This window comes from Mesoplodon mirus (genome assembly GCF_964341445.2).
Source record: "Mesoplodon mirus genome assembly, chromosome: 4".
Lineage (NCBI taxonomy): Eukaryota > Metazoa > Chordata > Mammalia > Artiodactyla > Ziphiidae > Mesoplodon > Mesoplodon mirus.
This window is the reverse complement of record NC_138979.1, coordinates 97,550,212-97,571,503: the sequence shown is the minus strand read 5'-3', so window position 1 is coordinate 97,571,503 and position 21,292 is coordinate 97,550,212. Positions and strand designations below refer to the sequence as shown.

The 21,292-nt window shown below is 39.0% G+C and overlaps 1 protein-coding gene across 1 annotated transcript in view; it reads right to left on the bottom strand.

Annotated features, from left to right (window-relative positions):
• The window catches only part of FBN1 (fibrillin 1), a 261,762-nt gene that overhangs the window by 63,950 nt on the left and 176,520 nt on the right, over positions 1-21,292 (bottom strand). Inside the window, exons 32-42 of the mRNA XM_082617138.1 lie at positions 19,800-19,925; positions 11,809-11,931; positions 11,533-11,655; positions 9,971-10,096; positions 8,049-8,171; positions 6,182-6,304; positions 5,722-5,886; positions 3,468-3,536; positions 3,257-3,382; positions 1,914-2,036; positions 1,101-1,259 (exon numbers count right to left, since the gene is read on the bottom strand). Of these exons, the coding sequence (XP_082473264.1) occupies positions 1,101-1,259; positions 1,914-2,036; positions 3,257-3,382; positions 3,468-3,536; positions 5,722-5,886; positions 6,182-6,304; positions 8,049-8,171; positions 9,971-10,096; positions 11,533-11,655; positions 11,809-11,931; positions 19,800-19,925 (1,386 nt within the window). The remainder of the gene's footprint in view (positions 1-1,100; positions 1,260-1,913; positions 2,037-3,256; positions 3,383-3,467; positions 3,537-5,721; positions 5,887-6,181; positions 6,305-8,048; positions 8,172-9,970; positions 10,097-11,532; positions 11,656-11,808; positions 11,932-19,799; positions 19,926-21,292) is intronic.

The following is a 21,292-nucleotide window of genomic DNA, read 5'->3' as shown; positions in this document are numbered from 1 at the left end:
TGGTCTAACAACATCTTGCAGAGTGGAGACAACTCGTAATTCTAAGTAATGGTTATTATACTATTTCCAGAGCAAACAATGGATGAAATGGTATATTTTACTAAAAAAGAATCTTCTGTTTTATGCACTGTCAGGTAGCACCAGACAGTAGGTTTAGGATTTTACATATCACTGTGGGGAACGGAGTAGGTACCACACAATTCTCAGATCAATGCTCTGCATGGTAGTTCATTCAATCAGATAATCTAGATCATCATTAGTAAATGATGTCATCATGATATATATGACATATATCATCTACCGTATAAGAACACCGCACCAAAGTTTTTGCTTCATTTACTGCTAAGATGTAAATTAGACTTTTTTTTTCCAAACAGATAACATTATTTGGAGTTTTCTGTATGAGGATATAAGAAGAAATTTCTCTGAGATCTCAATATCAAGGAGTTGATCTTCTCTGCTTTTCTTTAGTGTTGATTTTGCTTTGTGGTCATTGAGACTCTTGGATTCGATCACATCTCCCTCTATATGAGCTGCTAGAAGGTTTAGAGCCCAAGTTATTGCTCGTTGCTGGCAAGTGTGTAGGAATTCCCAGCTTGGATCTTGTGTATTACCCTTGTTCCTTGCTCTGAGTTTCTTACCCTTGCTTGCCATTTGCATTAGGCCTTCTTATTTTACATTTGAATCTTTGTGGGTCACCTTGAATTCTTTCTGGAACAAGATTAGTTATAAATAAGTAAAATTGATAGGGCTACGGTTTACTTATTTGTCATACTGCTTTGCCCAATGTTTCCAGACTTTTACTTATATAGCAGACTCCATAACAATGAGAACGATGTTTATATTTTTGTGATATACTGAGTCTGTACGTCTGGTGAATGAACCTGGGTATAAATTAGAAAGCATATTCTGTGACTCAGTTTTCAGCTGCAAGGACTAAGATCAAACTGTGAATTTAACTATTTGCCCTTGTGAGCTAATCTTTTCTTATGAAGATCAACGATGCACCCTTTTCTTCCCTTGCTGAGATTCATTTTCCCCAACAATTTGTGGGTAATGTACCGAGCTACCTTTCTGGTAACGGTGAAACTAAAACTCACCTGTGCTTGGGATGGGACACTGTTCACAGGGCTTATTCCAGGCCCGGCCAATGTTGTAGGAACAACAGCACATCTTCTTGGTCATATTGAACAACAGTTCTCCGTCGCAGGTCTGGTTGTCAGCGTAATAGTTCCTGTAGCACAAGCTTCTCCTCATATCTAGAGGAAAGGAGGAAGTTAAGGGACTGGTGATGCCATGGGGAAATCACGACAGGGAGATTCTAAGGGGATACTTAAGGAGTGAATCTCTTTTGAAGTGTATTGTAACTTGACTTCAATCAGGGCAGGAAAAGCCTGCTCTCACACAGCTCTCCATCGTCCTATGCTGCTACAAGAAAAAGGACTTTGAGAAATATATTCCCTGTTGTTTTGTGCCACAGAACTTAGTCATTATGTAGCTGCGGTGTTAATAAACTTTACGTGACTCTCCACCCAGTCTCCTAGTAACAATTCTCCACTGCTATTTGGCAGTGATTTTCTCATTTCCGACTCATGATGTTTTAATACTGTAGGTCAGTGCTGTAAATATAGTTGTATAAAGATACACCCAAAATCAAACAAAAGAAGTACTATTAAACCTTTGTTTGGGATTTTCCAACATTACATTTTAAAGAAAACTCCCAACCACCCACACGAGGTGGTGAGAAAAGGCCCAGCTTATGCTTTACAGGGGAGGAGGCTCTCTCAGTGAAAGGGTGGCAGTACTCGCTCTTAGAGTAACTTAATGCTGAGGACTAATTGCTGGCTCAGAAGCTCTTTTTCTCTTTGCAAATGAAGACCAAACATGCATTATAAAGAAAAGCTGGGACTTACCCATGCAATTATTCCCCCCATTCACTTGCATGTAGTCTGGAGGGCAAATACAGGTGTAGTTGCCCACGGTGTTATAACATGTCCCTGGACCACAGATTCCGGGAGTTTCACATTCATTCACATCTATAATCCAAAGAGAAAGTGGTATGTGAATACGGAGATTTCACTCTTTGGAATGGTCTGGTACTCAGGGTCAATATAAATGTTGATGGTCTTGGAGAAAATCCACAGGGCACTTCGCAAACTGGATAAGGAAAATGGATGTTTCATTCTTCAGTGTCCTTAGTCTGTGCTAATGTGTGCATTTTCAGGAGAGGAGTTTTAGAAAAGGACATTTTACCTTCTGATATGAGTTCTTCATAAATGAGTCCAAAACATCCTCAAACACGTGCAGTGATGGTAATGTGGAGAAATTATAATTCTCAAGTATCTTTCAGGAAGATAGCTAGGTACTTCATATGCTCACAAAATCTCAGGAAGGATATGATATATCCCGAAGCCATCAAAAACTGGCTTCATGAATCTGCACTGGTAAGACAGCACAGAAGTAGGTATATCATGCCTCCTTCCCCATTTTCAAACACAGGGGTTGATTCTAATTTTTGTTAACTCCATGGGTCTTAAGCTGTGTCATGTGTATTGTGATGCTTGACTAATACTCAACAAGGTTGTCACTGCCGAGGTCACCTAATAAGCCTTTTGGAGAACCAGAGGAATATTTCCCCTCCAGGACACAGGGAGGTCTTCTCTTCCCAAATCCGTTGTGTGACTCCTGTATATAGATGAAAACCATTTCCCCACGCTGGTCAGTGGTCCACGTGCTCTGAAAGCTAACAGTGGTCGATAGTCTCCATCTTCCCAGTAACACAGGATGAACAGAAGTCATCACTTGCATCATAAAACCAAAGGGGCTGCCTCCAAAGAGAAGCTCATTTAAATGCTTAGTACAAATGATAAGTGGTAAAGGACAAGAAGAAGAGCCCAGAACTGTCCAGAATATAGAAGCCACTGAAATGAGACCTGTGCCACTCCAATAAAAATGGCTTTTCTGAAGAGCATAGAAAACTCTGCAGGCATAAACAGGACTACGGCTCAAGATAACAAAACACCATTTCTCTCTCAAAAAAAAAAAAAAGGCGATTTAGGGTGTATCGGACATGATATTCTGTCACTAACATGAGCGCAAGCTGCCACGTGTGGCATCGTTTCCTGGCCATGTTCGCACTTAGACTATTGTGCTGTATTGCTAGAGTCTCAGTTTCCCTGGTGACTAACTGTATGCTGGTTTTTGAGGTCAGTTCTTAATATCTGAAAGAACCTGTCATCCTAAAAGGGCCATTTACCATCACACACTCTGGTGTCTTCATTCAGGTAGTAGCCCGTCGGACAGCGGCACTGGAAACTGCCAAAGGTGTTGATACATTTCCCGCCTTGGCACAGCCCTGGGAGCTCCTGGCACTCATCGATATCTATCAAAATGACAACGACAGCATTGTAAATAAAACCAAGGAAGTTCCAAAGGTGCGTACTTTAAGATAAGCGAAAAAGAATTACCTTCCAATATGACCGTTATAGGGTTGGGTCGAAAACCTTCTCCTCCAGGACAAAGAATTTTGTACTCAGCTATGGAAACAAACAAACAAAAAATCAGACTGAGTTCTTCTGAATCAAAAATTTCTAGAAATAGTATCCTCAAGAGAAAAACTGACATATCCATCTGAAAATATTCATTTTCAGGAACCTTTGGCAGTTACCCCACTCACCTGAAGCAGGTTAACATCTTTGTATACACTTGTCCTTTCAAATGGCTTTTTCTATGTGTGCCAAATGTAAGGCTACTGTCCTCAGTCTCTGAACCTTCCGCCTACTCTCTGGTCTTATGTTCTTATGAACTATTTTATTCTCTATCTCCATCATTATTTCTTTAATTTAAAGATTTTTCTTTCCCTTTTTATTTTGTAACCATCTCCTCCATTTTTATGTTTTGTTCAGTCTTATTTCCTGGGAATCACAACTTCCCTTAATATTGTTAATCAGCTTGTCTCCAAAACCCTTTCCAAACAGAGCCTTAGGAAAAGCTGTTCTTTCTTGGTTCCCATCCCACTTCTCTCCTTAATGACTAGAGAGTTTTCTTGCCCCTCTGTTTCTACTGATGGCAACACTAATTCCCCTGGTTTCCAAAACCAACTTTTTACAGTGTTCTTTGATTCCCTCCCTTAATTCTGTCATCCAAGTATTTCACTCGAAAACATTTCTTTCAGTGCCATGCACCAGCAGTGTGGTCCATACAGGAACATATGGATAAGAATGACCCAAATCTGCTGTATCATCTTGATAAGCGTCTGTAAGAATCAGTTCTTCCATATTGATCATGGTCTTTCCAAATCTGATAATCCCCCTCTTTGATTTCTGAAATTTTATGTATATATGCATACATGTATATATGTATGTATTCCAGTTCTAGCTCTGATCCAGTTTAAGGTGGGGTGGACCTCTATTGCTTGGCTAATCATTGTTACTCAATAGAACTGACTCCCCCTGCACCCCACCTAACCATCTTGCTTTGATTCTTTCAACATCAGTGAAATTAACTATCCTCCTCTTTTATTTTTCTCTCCCCTTTCTGCAATCATCTACTCTTTTTAAGTCCCCTCTTTCATGTCACACCCTTCCTTCAAGCCCCAATTAAAAAATGCACCAAGTAAAAAAACAAAAAAAATGCACCAAGTTATCACCACACACTGCCAATCACAACTGACTTCCCTTTCTGAATAAAGGAGAGAAGGAGGTGCCTGCCAAGCATCCATCCTTGTGCTGAGTGCTTTACATGAGTGATTTCATTTAATCCTATGAGGCATGTTATGAATGAGGAAACAGGCTTGCTGACTCCAAAGTTACATGGGTGGCAAGTGACACAGTCCTAACTGGAACCAGGTGTTCTCTTTCTCCCACTCACGGCACTGAGTCTGCTCTTCTTTCTTCCCTTATTGAGGTCTACATTGAATTACAGCTCTTATGTTTAGGTCATATTTTGCTAGACTGTACACTCCTGGAAGGCAGGAACTACCCATTAGACTAGAATTAGCCATCCAATTATCCATGAATTATCACCTCTGCACACACAAAGTACATCCTCTAGGTACTCAACAAATGATTTTAGAAAAAGTAAATAAGTGACCCTTCAGCAAGGAAAGAATCAATACCTATCCCAATATACCCTGTAAGCAGCAGCCACTGACCTTTGCCCCAGAAGCTACATCTGACTCTAAATCGTAATACAGCATCCACTTAGAATAAAGGAAAGCCTTTTATGTTTTTAGAAGACATTATGTCCTTAAAATCACACTCTAAAGCTTTCTTTCAAGGCATACCATAAGAATGGAATGATTTTCCATTTCATATTTGCTTAGTTAATTGCTTCTTTTTCACCCAGGGAAACTCCCATCTGTCCTAGAGCTTCTAAGACTAGCCAATAGATGACAAGAGGAGAGATCAATGTGTCCTAATATAAGTAACCTAGCCTGGAAAATCTTCTTTGAAATACTGCTATCTTCTTTTCACTCAGACAGAAATGAGATGTTGCCTGCCCTACTTGACCTTTTAGTGCAAGCCAACTGGAGACTTGTTCTGACTTCCAAATTGGGAGTGGGATTCTTCAACAGGGCTGGAAGGACTGATCTCCCCTCCCTGATTAAAGAGTAGAGACCAGTGGCAGCTCCCTCCCTCTGTGGCTTCTATTCTCTGGAGCTAGAAAGGAGAACGGGACTGAGCTGGAATAATAATAATAACTAGGAGGATGTCCACTTACATGTGTTCACAGCGGGGCATAGCTCACAAGGAGTGCCCCAGGCTTTACCCAGAGAACAGCAGCAGGAAGCCTTGGAAACACCAACTCCAATTTCATTGCTACAGGCTGTATCTCCATTGTCTCCTCGAGGTCGAACATCCAAATAGCAATTTCCAGAGCGGGTATCTATTTACCATATACAAATAAAAAAGCATCACGCAAATTCTTTCTACGTAAGGGTTGAAAATTCAAACCCACTTCCAAGACTGTTTAATAACCATAATTTACTAAGAAACTAAAAAGTGCCCAAACACATATACTGGGAATTTACCTAGAGAAAAGGACCTGAAAGTATAAACCATATTTAGGAAATGTTTAAATTTTTATACGATTACTTTTTAAAAATTTGAGAATGCAACGTTCAATGTTGCTTTAAAAATAACAAACAGTATGGTTCTCTGAAAAGTTTTTAAGATCTTACCAACACAGCCAACTCGAGTTGGATTCAGCTCAAAATCGGGTGGACAATCACAGGTATAGCTGCCTGGGGTGTTGACACAGTTCCCACTGATACACGTGGTTGGATCCAGACATTCATTAACATCTAAAACCAAACAGCAAAGGGCAGAGTTATCACCCGTGCCAACACGGGGGAAGGCATCACCATAAAACGGTAGCACCAAATCTAGGGCTCCCAACTAGAATTTTTAAGAGTTTCCAGTTATAATTACCCCTAGAAATACAGTCTTCCACTTCTGAAATAAAACCCCTCAGGAAGGAAATATGTCATAGTCTTTGGTCTTTTTCCCCTGGAACACATTTAGCATTCAAATTTGTCATCAGGAGAAAATATAACTTTGGAACTAGGAAAAATATTTCAGTGAAGGTAACTGAAAGCAAAACACTACTGTGACCTCGGTCAACCAAAACTTCAGACACAGGTTTTAAGAAAATATATTTAATATGTGCAGCTTGTTATTTTATCAAATGAGAGCAAGATGTCCCAGGAAACCGTCAGTTGCCGGCGACTTCTGCTGCCTCCCCCACTGGGCGTGCTTGCCTCGGTGTGGCTGAGCACAAGCACAAACACACACACAAGGCTTAGCGTGTTTCTGCAGGCCTGTTAAGAGTCTCTCTCCCATCACTGAAGCTGGGTTGAATATTTCCCTTTCAGTTTCTATTCCAAAAACAAGTACAGAATTCCAGATATTTAAGACATGGGTTTTGGCGAATTCCACCCCTGTGCAATCCTTTTGTCTATTTTGAATACTTGTAAAATGTTCAAGAACAGACACGCTGATTCAGAGAGAAGAGACTGGGAAATGAGGATGATACTTTCTGCTCCGGTCCTCCTGCTCGGACCCGGTAACCCTCTTGGAGGTTCCACTGTGGAAAATTCTTTTGCTCAAATTGCATGTGACCTTAGAGGGACAGGATAGACTAACAGGAATCAGGGTAGGTAGAATGATGCTGGTGGGGATTTGGAGAACTGAGGAGAAGGCATGGCGGTGGAGAGGTGACTTCCTGCTGTGTGCTAGAGGCCGGCTTGGTGTCATAATAGTTTTTTGAAAATCCAAGAGAAGTAGGTGTGCTTGGGCAAGAATACCTTAGTCCTGAGCAATTTCAGGGAGGTGGTTATAACTGGAGAGCCACTGAGTCACGGCTTGTTTAGACAGCTGGAAAAATTAGGGTTTTCTTGAAATCCTGAGCCCGTACAGAATGGAACTTATTTCCTTAGTATCCTTGAATCGAAGGGGACGCTAGGGTAGAGAACTGAAAATGGCTCTCAGAGTCTTAACTCAGTGCTGAGATCAACCAGTGAGGGTCTACAGAGTGCCCGCTATGGCTTTTCTAATTTTTTTTTTTTTAATGGTCCTGAAGAGTTCTTTGCTCTATGAGAAAATGATCGACACACTAGACGTGGGCGGCTGACTTCTAGGTACTGCGTTCTCTGGTGACCACCAACAGGCCAGGGCTCGGAAGGAGTGGGTGTCTCAGCAGAGAAGTTCAAGACAAAACCCATGATCCCAGGGCACAGCCTTCAAAAGGAAACTCTCCAAAAATGTGCCCAAGGAGAAAAGGCACGGCAAGCCCGGAACATGAGTAACCATGAGCTCGATTCTAGGCTACTAACTCTGCACCTTCAACTCTCTTCAACTTTTCCCTCTGCATGCTCACATCTAATCAGTTCCAGGTCTGAAGAAATTTATTCTGTGGTTCCTAATGCTTCTTCATCCCTGCTTTTCTTCTGTGACTCTGCGCATATCCCTGTGCGATCCTGCAAGGCCCCAACAGCTGGGTCCCCTGGGACGCCTGGGAGCAGATTTCCAGGCAAATGGATGCCTTACCTGTGCAGTTCCCCCCGCTTCTGTCCAGTTCGTAGCCGATCTCACACTCACAGCGGAACAGGCCAGGGAGGTTGTGGCAGGTTCCAAAAACACAAATGTTTGGAAGAGAGCACTCATCAATATCTTGGGGAAGGAGGAAAAGGGGGAAAAATTAAGTTATTTTCTTTGCTAAAGAAACTGCCTAATGTAATTAGGCAAAGGATGTTATTATTAAGAAAATGAAGACTATCTGACATCGACCTAGGTCCTTCTCCTATAGACTTTCAGATATCTGTCATCTGTAAGGAAGTCTACTAGGTGAGAACTTCCCTTTTCTCAGCCCCTATGACGTGCCAAGCAGTGGGCTAAGCATTTTATGTATATGTATCTCATTACGGTGTTTTGCGTAGCTCCACATTGCTTTTGTGAAGTTAAGAGCCAAACAAGCCAACTTAGACTAAATTCTTTGGTTGTTCTTATCTATACATTCACTGTTTTTGTTGTGAGTTAAAATGTTAAGAACCACAAAGGCTTTGTGGTAACTTTTATCATCAGTTTTTATAGTTCTCTGTGTTCCTAGTACCATGGTGTGTGTTTGCAGTTGTTGATGGAGATCTAAAACCTGCGGAGGCTTTTTCCAGGCCTCTGTCCCTGCCTCACATTAACATACTGCTTGTGTAATTGGCATGCAGGCACATCTGCAGCCTTGAGACTGGCTTTTAATAGCCATGAACACTCTGCCAGTGATGATTTATATTAAGAACAAACAAACAAACAAAACGTTCCCTTATAGCATTAAGGGAAGCAAAACTTTCACTGTGCCTATTTCTGCTCCCAGAGGTGGCATAGTACCTGTTTTCCTTGGATGTTCACAGTAACAGAAGTAAACAAGGCATCAGGCACATGATCAAGAGCATAATTAGTTTTTTGCCTCAGAGGAATTTTATATCAAACTCTGCCTATTTCATATAAACTGTATAAAGAACATCCAATGGTTCCATAACAAAGAAAAGTATTTACATAGAACTATATGAGGGAATTAGTATACATGTCACAGCTAAAGACTGACTTGGAGTTAATGTCCTAGTAACAAGCAACAACGATTAGTTAAGACATTAATCAGGGTCTTGTTTAAACCTCTACTGTCAATCGTTACCATGTGTTTATTTCTACTGAAATTTTTTCAGTTCACTGTGGTCACTAATTCTTCTCAATGAGGGATAATGTGCTTACATTTGACAAGTGTGGGTAAAGAGAAGAATCTTGTGTTTCTTAGTGGGATCCATCCTCAGCCAGCAGGCTCTCAGGACACTTCCTGTCTGACCAACACTTCTCGGGAAGATGGAGCCTTACGCTGAGAGACATCTTGACATATGGTATCATCCCTAGGGGTTCCTTACTAAGTGGATTTGCGAAAGACTGTTCCACGTTCATATGTATTAGATATTTGGAGACCATGTGAGACATAGCCAGGACATTGCTCTACCTACAGACAAGACTATCCACTCTGCTGTTATTTTAAAGCCTTTATTTCTAGAAACAAAACCATAGCAGAGATTAAAAGCTGTGTTTCCATATTTTAAAAGAATCCTTCACTATCAGGGCACCAGCACTTTGAGCTCTTTCCACCAGCAATGGGGATGAATATGCTGCACTGACTTGGGTTATCCCCATTCTCCTATGACTAATGGGTGTGCTCTTGCAAACCATCTGGCCAAGGCTGGATGTGCAGCTTATGGCCCAATAGCTGAGATTTTCTCTACACAAAGAGAAATGGTCCAGCTGGAGACCCAATCTCTCCACAAACTGAACTGACCAGGTTAGACGGGAAGCCAAAACACAACTTGGTGTAAAAAACAAACAAATGAAAGGCATCAGGAATGTTTAAATAAACTGATCTCATCAGGCCCTGCAAGGCCCTCGGCAGCTTGCCCATCACTTACCTTCACAGGCTTTCCCATCAGCACTGGGCACAAAGCCCATGTCACATTCACAGCGATATCCTCCTGGGGCGTTTAGGCACTGGCCATTGCCACACAGATTCAGATTCTCAGAGCACTCATCAAGATCTACAGCCAGAAAGAAACACAAGTTACTCTTCCTTAGGAGTTTTCTGATTCCTCAGGTCTAACAATTTTTATAATTGTCAGCTTCCTGAGGGTAGTGGTATTTCATCATAATTTCTACTTGACACATTAAACTCAATTTTTCCCTTTTGAATACTAATATTGAATATATAGTAAACATGGGGTTCAGATACAGAATCCTGAATGCTAAATTATCTCTAATGGGTAATAAGTCAAACAGATCATTCACACTAAGACTTTTGCAAGCAGGATCATCAACATGAGGACGCATCCATGACAGGAAATAACATGTCATGGTTGTGCCTGATTCTTAAGCTTCAGGCTCTGCTCAGATGGGCAGCAAAAGACCTAGAATAGCAACTATAGAGGAGACCAAAAATTCCTGCTTAATCTCTTCTGAGTTTTGCTACTAATCACAGGTGTTAAATATCAAACACATGAACCATACATGCCTGGTACATGAAACTTGGAATATTTTCTAAAAAGCAATGTGAAGTTTTTGATGACAAAACTTCATTGGGTTAAGCAAAAACAATTTCAAGTACGATAAAACTTTTAGTGAGCTAAAACAAAATCCAGATAAATCACTTACTGGCCCTCAGCCCCTTTTATGTTTAAATGACTTCTTGTGAGCAGAGTGCTCAGGATAAACTGATGCTTCAGGTCCTATGAGCTTCTATGCTACCTAACGGCCAATGAAAAATGTACCTCAATATCTTATTTAATACCAACGCACTGACTTAAAAAGTGCTGTCTGTATATACATGGTCATGATAAGTGTATATATCATTTCTTTATAATCATGTTTCTAATCATACATATTTAAATGTATGTAATAGTTCACATTAATTCTATGACTATTCATTAGCACTGAGAAGAAAATTTCATTAATATATTGTAAAACTGGAAGTGAATGAATTCCTTTCAAAGTAGTTATGAAATTCTTACTTGTACTAATGTGGAATGATAACAACGATGGCAAGTGGAAGAAAAATATATGCTGTTGATTTGATCCAGAATGTCTAATTTCTTTTCCTCACATAGGTTCCTACAGCAAGTTCACACTTGGTTTTAACATGGAAAACAAGTCAGCAGTGAGAAACAGGCACAAAAATATAAAATGGAAGGAAGTGTGATTTATTTTAAACTCATGACATCATTACATACTGTGACACATATATCAACTATATAACTATATATACATCTATGTATATATATACTTAGTTTCTGAGGTCTCCCTAATTGAGTCAGCTACAAATTTCCATTCCACAGGAATGTCATTTCAAGTAACCAATATTTTCTGTTCCAAGTTGTCTATAACTGACCCAGCCTTCAGAAAAGAATTGATGGTTTGAAAGACATCGAGCACCTTGCTTTTCTGACTGCCGTTTACACAGCTGTTTCCAACACGAGCCTACCTGTACAAGTGAAGCCATCGCCTGTGTATCCTTCCTTGCAGAGGCAGCGGTAAGAGCCCATGGTATTCTTGCAGTCTGCATGTTGGCTGCACATGTGGGTTCCATTGGAGCATTCGTCCAGATCTTAAGGAAAGAGGTCACACATCATTATGAACAGAAAATGTGACATTTAAAATCAGTAAAACACAAGTTAAATTTTTCATTACAGAGTTGATATTTTCATGTTTATAATCCATGCAGTTTATGAGAAGCAGTTTCTGTTATTTTCCAACCCACCAGTGCACTTAATGCCATCTCCAATCCACCCGGGGCTGCAGCTACATTTGAAGCTTCCTGCCGTGTTGGTACATACAGCATGTCTGTCGCAGTTGTGTGCTCCAATTTCACATTCATTGATGTCTGGAAAAATAACCAGTGGTTTAAAAAAAGTTTAGCAAAGGTGCCTTTTGGGTCTTTTAAATAACTTAGCAATATTCAAAATTTGACTTGCTTTCACATTTCTCACAGTATAACATAGATTGGTTTAGCATCCACATGTATATGCTACATAAATTGAACAGATTTAAATTTCAATTTATAAAGAACAACATACTGCTACTTGCTGTTGTTAACTCTAATTATTTTCCATTATTTTAATGTAAGTGTCCAGCCACTACAAAACAAAACGAAGCTCCTTCCAGTTGAAGATCTTAAAAAGTGAGTTGCCTAACATTCTATCCTATTAATGCTCATGGTCATTTGTTTCTATTCCCAATACTTTTATTAAATCCACTATAGAGAAATGATGCACATTGCTTTCATATCTCATATAGACAAAGGAATACAATGTTGTTGGCATGTTAGAAAACTTTTTCAATCATATTCTGTACACTAAATATATTTTATTCTGAAATGTAAAACACTGTATTATTTAATCACGCTTTATTTCTATAAAAGTTTTACTTTAGGTATTGCTAATTCAAGCATTTGCAGAGAATATTCCTTAAGGCAGTGTGTGAACTATCTTTTCTCTAGCTAGCACTTTGGGACCCAAGGCTTCTTGCATATTTCCTGTAAAACTCAAGTCAATTCAAGAGAGATTTTTCAGTAAAGGGAGAAACAGATTAGGGCCACATTGCTAAAAGACTTCAAATTCTCAAAAATTCTCCATTCTTCAAAATTCCATTTCCAAATTTAGCCAAGATAGATTCTATAATATAAAAGCATTATAGAAGAGAATATATGTAGAGAACAAATGTATGGATACCAAGGGGGAAAGGGGCAGGGTTGGAGGAATTGGGATTGACACATATACACTACTGATACTATACATAAAATAGGTACCTGAGGGGAACATACTGTATAGCACAGGGAACTCTACTTAATGCACTGTGGTGTCCTAAATGGGAGGGAAATCCAAAAGGGAGGGGATATATGTATATGTATGGCTGATTCATTTTGCTGTGCAGTAGAAGCTAACACAACACTGTGAAGCAACTATACTCCAATAAAATTTAATAAAAAAAAAGAAGAGACTATAAATTATAAAGTAAAATATGTTTTGTTTCCTGTGATATTGTGATTTATAACAAGAAGTGTATATTTGGTCTTTGTCCTGTTTCTGGCACAGAACTCCTAAAACCCTTGGAATTTCCTAAGTGCTAAGAGTGAAAAAGGTGTCTTTTGTTATGTTAATGAGGTGACTTTTGGAAAGCACTTAAGGATGGGGGGCAAGGTCAATGATTTAATCAATCGTGCCTCTGTCATAAAGCCTCTAGACAAACCCCAAAAGATAGGGTTTGGACAGCTTCCAGGTTGGTGAACAGTGAGGATCTGGGGAGAATGGCTTGCTCAGAGATGGCATGGAAGCTCTGTGCCATCTCCCCATACCTTGCCCTATGTAGCTCTTCCATCTGGCTGTTCTGAGTTATACTCTTTTATAGTAAACTGATACATCTAACGAGTAAACTGGTTTCTTGAGTTCTGTGAGCCACTCTAGCAAATTAATCAAATTCAAGGAGGTGGTGGGAACCTTTGATTTATAGCCAACTGGTCAGAAGCACTCATAACAGACAACCTAGACTTGTGACTGGCATCTGAAGTGTGGACAATTTTATGGGACTGAGTCCTTAACCTGTGGAATCTGACACTCTCTCCAGGTAGGTGGTTGTCAGAATTGAGTTGAACTGTAAGACAGGGAGTTGGTGATCATTATTGGAATTGGTACCAGAATCTTATTTCCCCAAATTGATCTATTTCATAATGAAAGACAAGCACTTAATCTCATAACCAACTTTTTCATTAACTAAGAACAAGAACTCCTAAGTATGGATACAATGATTCTGTATGGAAACCAACGTCTAACATAAAACTTAGGTTAAGAAGGTAAATCTTGGCATATGAAATGTTGCAAGAATTTTCAGTGATCACTTGAGTAGTGACATGAAAAATAAACTGGACAAGCAACTTATGTTTACCCTTTTGTTTACTTAAGAAGCCCAATTAAATGATTTGAAAGTGTATGGAAACATGCTGTTTGCCAAATGTTCCATCTGAAGTTCTGAAATGGTCCTGAGATCTTTGGCTTTGTTATAACTTCTAGAGCAAACACAAAATAAAATAATGTTATTTTTCCTACAAGAATAGTTTGCAATATCACTAATAAGTATAAAATGAAAACACGCCTAGAAGAATGTTCTTACAGTTACAACGTATTGTGTAGGTGAATTTTAATGTAACCTTGGCAGCCACATGAACCTACTGAGTTATTAAGGCAGGTCAAGGGAAGCACATACCAGGCAGCTTTAAACTTGTGACTGGGAGCTTTAATCAACGGACTAATTGAGCACGGCACATTCCAAGGAAATGAGGAGGAAGGCCAGCCCATAATAGTGGTAAATAGGCAGGGAATTCAAGAAAGGAAGCCTGACCTAAGGGCTCCCAGGCAGGGCCACAGACACTTCTTTCTTCCTCAGATAATCACTCCCCTCAGAGTTAATGATGCAAAGCACCACTCTTGCAGTGTGCTGCCATAATGTCCCTCCTTTATTTGTCCTGATCTCTGAGTTAGGTAGAAACAATGACTTTCGATTGCCTAAGTGATGAAACCTCCAGATGTTAAAGAATAAAGGAATTTTCTAAGTGCAAAGACCTTAGAATTTGACTTTCCTAATCTTCAGTTTCTCAGAGAAGGAAACCAAAGAGGGTCCCCAAAGGCATGGGAACTTGTCAGGGCCCCAAGGTCAGTGAGGGGCAGAGCCAGAAGCACCTGGAACCCAGTTTCCCATCCCCTGTTTGGTGCTCTTTGTCTTGAGCCACAGCTGCCTAATCAAGCTGATTTCTTTAGTCACATCAGGACTTTATTCTAAGTCCTGATTAAAGGTCTGCTTTCAAAACCTTGGCGGTATTAACAGACTTATAGAAATATTCACTAATCTTTTCTACTAAGTACAATTTTCAGAGATGATCATAGCCTGTCAATCTAGTAATCCTGTTATCTTTTTCTTTTCAATTTTCTAATGTCCAAAGATACTCTTATTTTCATGTGGGTTTTTTACCTTCCATATTTAATCCTGAAATTAAGAAAATAACTATTGTGTTTTAAAAGGAGAGTCTCCCTCCTTTTTGTTATCATGAATAATATATGAACATACATTTCTAATTCAAGAAAATATTTGCCATTTTACCACAATGTTTTCAGGGTGAAAGTAAATTATATTTGCAAGAGGCCGTGTATTGTGGGCTTTGGAATAGGAGGGAAGAGTAACTCAGGTGCCCATATTCAATTTTCCATTTTGTGAATCTTTGTATAAGTCATTATCTCAATGGCTTACACTACCGGTATGTCACAAGTGAATTAGAAAGACTTGGTCATAATGTCTAAAGGCATCTCTGAATAAAAGGTTTCTTCACATGTGTGTGTGCATGTACACACCAACTATTATTCATTAATTGTTTCCACGGCAGACTTGTGCCTAAGACTGTACTTCGTTATAAAAGCAAACAGAAGGGGAAACTGAGCCATAAGGGAAACAACCAAACAAAAACACCATATTCAAACACTCCACTCTTCAATAATGTGAGGGAAACATAGCACACGCTTGCCAAGAACATCTCTTTCTGTACAAATGTTCTCTTTCCCCCACAAGTTTGCTCCAGACAGAAAATTCCTTTTTAAGATTAAGCACATGCCAAGAAAAGCAAAGAAATTCAAATTTAGGGCTGACACTGCAACCTCCTTCACCCCACCAAAGCTCCCTCACAGAGACTCAAAGGTCCTACTTGCATGGCTCTCGTGAAGGGCAAGGGTGTGGTCTGAGCAGACCCCATGCACAGGTTCTGGGTGTGTTCCACTTGAATCTGACATTCGAGAAAGAGATTGTGCTCTGAGCTGCTCTGGCTTCCTCTGACAGGCATGGCGGGAGAGGCTGTGTCACCCACACAAACGCCTGCCTTCCTGCCATCTGGGCATCAGTCACGAGAGCCCTAGTCCAGCAGGGCTGGCACACTGTGGAATCTCCTTGGTGAGGCGTTGGGGAAGAGGGCGTTAGGGTGAATGGAGAGGCCAAATGTGAAGGCTACTTGGATTTTTCAGTTTGGACCCAAATTTGAGCCACGACTATTTAACTGAACACCCACAGAGTTTTCACAGGCTGACAGCCAGTGGAGGACAATTAGCAGTGATAAGGAGCTGGAAGGAAATGAGGGCAAATTTTCACTGAGTGCTGGTGGTTTTGAAGTACGTGATTCTCTTTCATGGACTATACCCACAGCAACATGTCTCTTATGAAAAGCTGAACGACTGAGAAATGGAGTTGCTCAGCAATCCTGATATTTTAACTGAAAACAATCCTGATTTTAATTGTGTGCCTTACTCACTGACTGAGTGAGTCAGCATGTGATGGTAGGTACATTCTTACAGATTAGCATGAGAAAGCCAGGACGCACCAAGGATGGCACCTAGCAGCAGTCTAATTTTTCTTCTTTCAATTTGTTGTCTGATTACAATTATGTAGAATGGGCATCAGAAGCCTTGTATGTGTGGGCCACAGAAAAACTGTAATCCAGCCCCCTTAAGCCAAGGATAGAAGAGATGTGTTCTAGGTTACAGGAAAATGTCCATTCTCCCTTCATTAAATTGAACGTTCCCCTCAGCCATATCCACGATTTGAACAAAGCTTAAGGAGAAAAAAGGAACACTTAACATCTGTGTGGGCTGGGAATGTAAGTCAGTGGGTGGATTCTGAACACTGCTAAAGTGATTGGGGGGAAAAAAAACATGTTTATTTGTTAAAATGGAAACAATCAGTAATGACAAGGGAGCTGAAATATTTAGACAAAGCTGTAATGGAACCCAGAGGACATTTTTTAAGTTCTTGTGAAACAAAGTTCCTCCCTATGAAATAGCATACATATTTTTATAATTCCTTTACAAGGTACTCATTAAAATATATGTGTACATATGATATGTATGTATACATATTATATATGTATGGAAATAGAAGTAGATATATTTCCCTTGTCTGTCATTAAAACATATTTCCAGGTCTGTTCTTCACTGTTATTTGTTGTGAGGCTTGCTTGTCCCATTAAGCAAGATACATATCTCTATTTACATTAGTTGCCTGGGACATTATAAACACTTGTCTTTAACATACTATCACCAAGGTAACCTGATGGTATTCTAAGTTGTGAGTGACACAAATTTTAAACTAAAAGCAGGCTAAAAGAGCCCTAGTTACATGGGATTCAAAAAACATTTTGGCTCAGATTTTTTAAAACTTGTTTTTGAGTATACCAAACTTGCTGCCAATTCCTGTTTGTGTAAGTCATTTCCAATCAAATGTGATACCCTTGGTTGTTAATAGCAGGATTTACAGAGAACCTCTTTTTCTTCCTGCCCCTAATACACCCTCTCCTTCCATACTTCACTGCAGGGCTGCTTACCCAAGGGGAACACTTGCATAACCATGGAGCACCCTGGTGATTTCTTCAAGCTCATGAACCAGTAAAAGAACTAGGAATAAAATCCAGAGGTCTACTCCTTTACATGAGAATATCACATACCATGCCACTATGATATCAAAAGGACCATGAAATTCAATTCTTCTCCCTACAGTACTAGCTGAATTTTATGCAATTGAAAAATCATTTTAGGCTATAATTTAAAAGTGGGAAGGGGGATGTTGGCCCTTGGGGAAAGATACAGAATATTTCTTGGACTTCAAATCCATGTTTCTGTTCATGTAATTTACTAAAAGACTGCTGTTCTTAATGTAAAACTGGTGTCATCTCATCTAATGTGGAGTACATAGCTCTCGTCACTATAGTCTTAGTATCTGTGCAAACTCAATTATGAAAAACAAGCCTTTCAATATACAGAGTAAGATTTTCCTTCTCTAAACTGATTTCAAGCATATCAGTAAATAGAAGTACAGAATTTTGCTAGACTAGAAGTTATGTTTTTAATTAAAATGGCTTCTAGACACTGTGTCTATGTGTCTCATTTTATAAGGACAACAATAGCTACTATTTACTGACCAGCTACTGTATGCCAAGCACTGTGCCAAGGGCATTACATGCATTATACCTCATGTACCTTAAATGATATTAATGTTGCATGAAAATTTAAGCTTTCTTCATGATAAGAGGCCTAAAACAGTCAGCCTCTGCACATGCCTCTGTTAGCGGGAATTTGGAGCATAAAATTCTAGAGATCTTTTTCTTATAGAGAATGAAGACTGTCCCATTAGAGTAACTTCTCCCTTCATAAGAATCACGGTTCTCTGGGTTGACTTGCAGTGAGTTCAACCTTGCCAAACAATGGTATTAGCCTCTAATAGGTAAAATGCAATATAGAACTGTCCAATTTTCCCCTGCATTACTACCAGACCAACACCCCTTACCCTAAGTCCTATATTTTTAATGAAAGCTAAAAATAAATCTTGAACCACAGATATGCTGATATAAGCATCATTTGTACCCCCAGAGACCACATGAGGACTAGAGATTTTAAACTCTGTGCCATTTATCAGAATGGACCCCTAGACATGCTTCATATGAAGACTAATATAGTGAGCATGAAAGCATTCTAGCTACATGCTTTTTATAATTTGTCTAGAATCTGTCATTTTTGAACTAATAGTAATTTATTGGTGATGTCTGTATATCTATATTTGAAACTTTGCATAACTGAACAGTTTAAAATGGTAATGCATATATTGGGAACTTTCTTGAAAAACGCTGATATAATTAAGAAAAGGATCTGTACCTGTACCACACTGCCAATCTGCAAATATTTTAACGTTTGTTTTAAGTCACAATGGCTTGCCAAACTGCCTTTTGAAATTAAAGTCTATTATTTGTAAAGAAATGATGCAGTTACCTAATTCAAGCCCACCATGGTCTCCATTATGTTTTTTTTTCCATTATGTTTTAAATTATGTTATATGCCATAATCTGTTTTGTTACTATAGGTAACTACAGTAAAACTTTATTGTTCCATGTACTAAGCATCACTGCCTCAAGTATGAAAACATCAATTAAACACTTAGAAAGAACAACATTCACTCAGAGTGACTGCTTCCATTTGATGTTTAACAGAATAATCTCCTACAAATATTGTGAAAAGACCTTATGTGCTATTGGTATTAAACAAGCAAAATTAATGGTTTAATTTCTCACTTCATGAGATTTGCTAAGTCCCACGAATAAAGACTAATTAGGGCTAAAGCAACTTAATTGAAAAAAAGCACATTAATTTAAGAAACTAGAAGACTGATGAGACTTGATGAAATATATGAATTGTAGGATGTGTTGGGTTTTTTTTTCCACATCTTTATTGGAGTATAATTGCTTTACAATAGGATGTGTTTCTTTAAAAAGTAATTTCACTTATAAAACCTTAAATGAAAGGGTTGGCAATGGAGGCTATTGGGAAAGGTCTGCTTTAATAAAGGGATATGTTTGGTAGTTAGCACGTTAACTACTTTGATATAAAAATGTTATTTTAACCTCATAAAATGTTGATATTTATAGTGTTATTTATGGTGGTAATTTATCTCATATGCCTTTTTTTCACAGGTAAAGGGAAAAAAACCTCACCTTAGATCCAATCTAAAGTATGACAAATTTCAGAGAAGTGCAGGCTAAGTTAATGAAAAAATACTAACAAAATGCTTTATAAGGTAATTAAAATATTAATAGTTTTAAAACTTATGTTAATCTATAATTACGGTAGCAATCTCTTAATCATTTACGGTTTTATTGTTCAATTTGAAAAAACATACCTGTACAGCCAGTTTTTCCTTTCTTGCCTGAATATCCCATATCACAGTGGCAGATAAATGAGCCTTTAGTGTTTTCACAGGTTCCACTTAGGCAGATATTTGGATTCAGATCACATTCATTGACATCTGTAAAATACAGATATTATTAGTACATATAACCATTTGTTTGATATCACTGAAAAATTTCCCCTGAGAAAAAGCAACTATGACAAACAAATAGAAAAGATGAAATGTTTTCACTTAAAAAAAAAAGTATATTTACGTAGCCCAATTCACATTTGCTTCCTACATTGAAGGCTAACCCTGCAGACCTGCTTTTTATCTGGGCCACAAGCAGGAGGTCAAGTAATCAAATAAACTGACTGACTCGAGGTTGGGGATAGAGCCTGTTTATGTGACAGTCTAGAAAACTTTTTAAAACAGCACATTCCGTTGCAAGATGAAAATTTTAATTCAGACTGCATGAGGCCAACATTTTAGTTCCATATCTTGAAAGAAAAGACAGATAAACTAGTAGTCTTAGTGCAGATAGTTACAAACTTCACTTCTTTCCCAAATTAAAAATTATCTTTTTTTATGACATTCATTTTAATTTCTAGGACTTCACAAATATTCGGTAAGTGTTTTTGAAAGACACAAATGTGAAGTGATTTTTTAAATTTCAATTCTAGACTCTTGCTTCTGGCCAAGATGGAGCAATAGGAACCAAATTTACCTTCTCACCTAAAATAACAACAACAAGAAAGGACAATTTGCCAACAAAATCAATGATCCCTGAGAGAAAAAACAAACTAGGTGGGTTCTACAAAGGCCCCAGAGTACTGTGTAGGGAGAGTTTTAAGGCAATGGCATAGGGAGGGGGATGACAGATGGAACCAGGAAATGTCCATGAGCTGAAGAGGTGAGGGGGAAGGCCAAGGTAGCTAGAGTTCATAGCGCTGAGTAAAGGACCGAAAAGAGATGTACAGAGAGAGAGAAGGAGAGAGAACTCCAGAGATCTGCAGAGGGTCCCAGTCAAGCACCCAGATGAGTAGTGACCAGTATATTCATGTAAGGAAACTCTCGAATCTGGAGGAAGCACCATCCAAAAGAATTAGAGGGAACAATCATCAGAGTTCCCAGAAGGCGTAGAATTGTGCCTTCTCCTACCAGCCAGACTGGAAAACCTTGTAATTCACAGGGAAGTGAGTAGAGTATCCAGAAGGATCTTGCCTCAGCAATAGAGAAAATTAGCCCTACCCTAACTGCTGCTTAAAAGCTTCAAAGCAAGACTTTGAAAGAACCGATCTGTTTCCAAATAACTTAGCTATGTTCCAGAATAAAGCTTAGGAATACAAAAATATTCAGAAACTAGTAAGGCAAAATTTATAATGTCTGGCATCCAAGCAAAAATTACCAGGCACTCAATGATGGAGGAAAATATGGCCCATAATGAAGAGGAAAGTCAATTTATTGAAATGATCCAGAATTGACACAGGTGATAGAATTAGTAG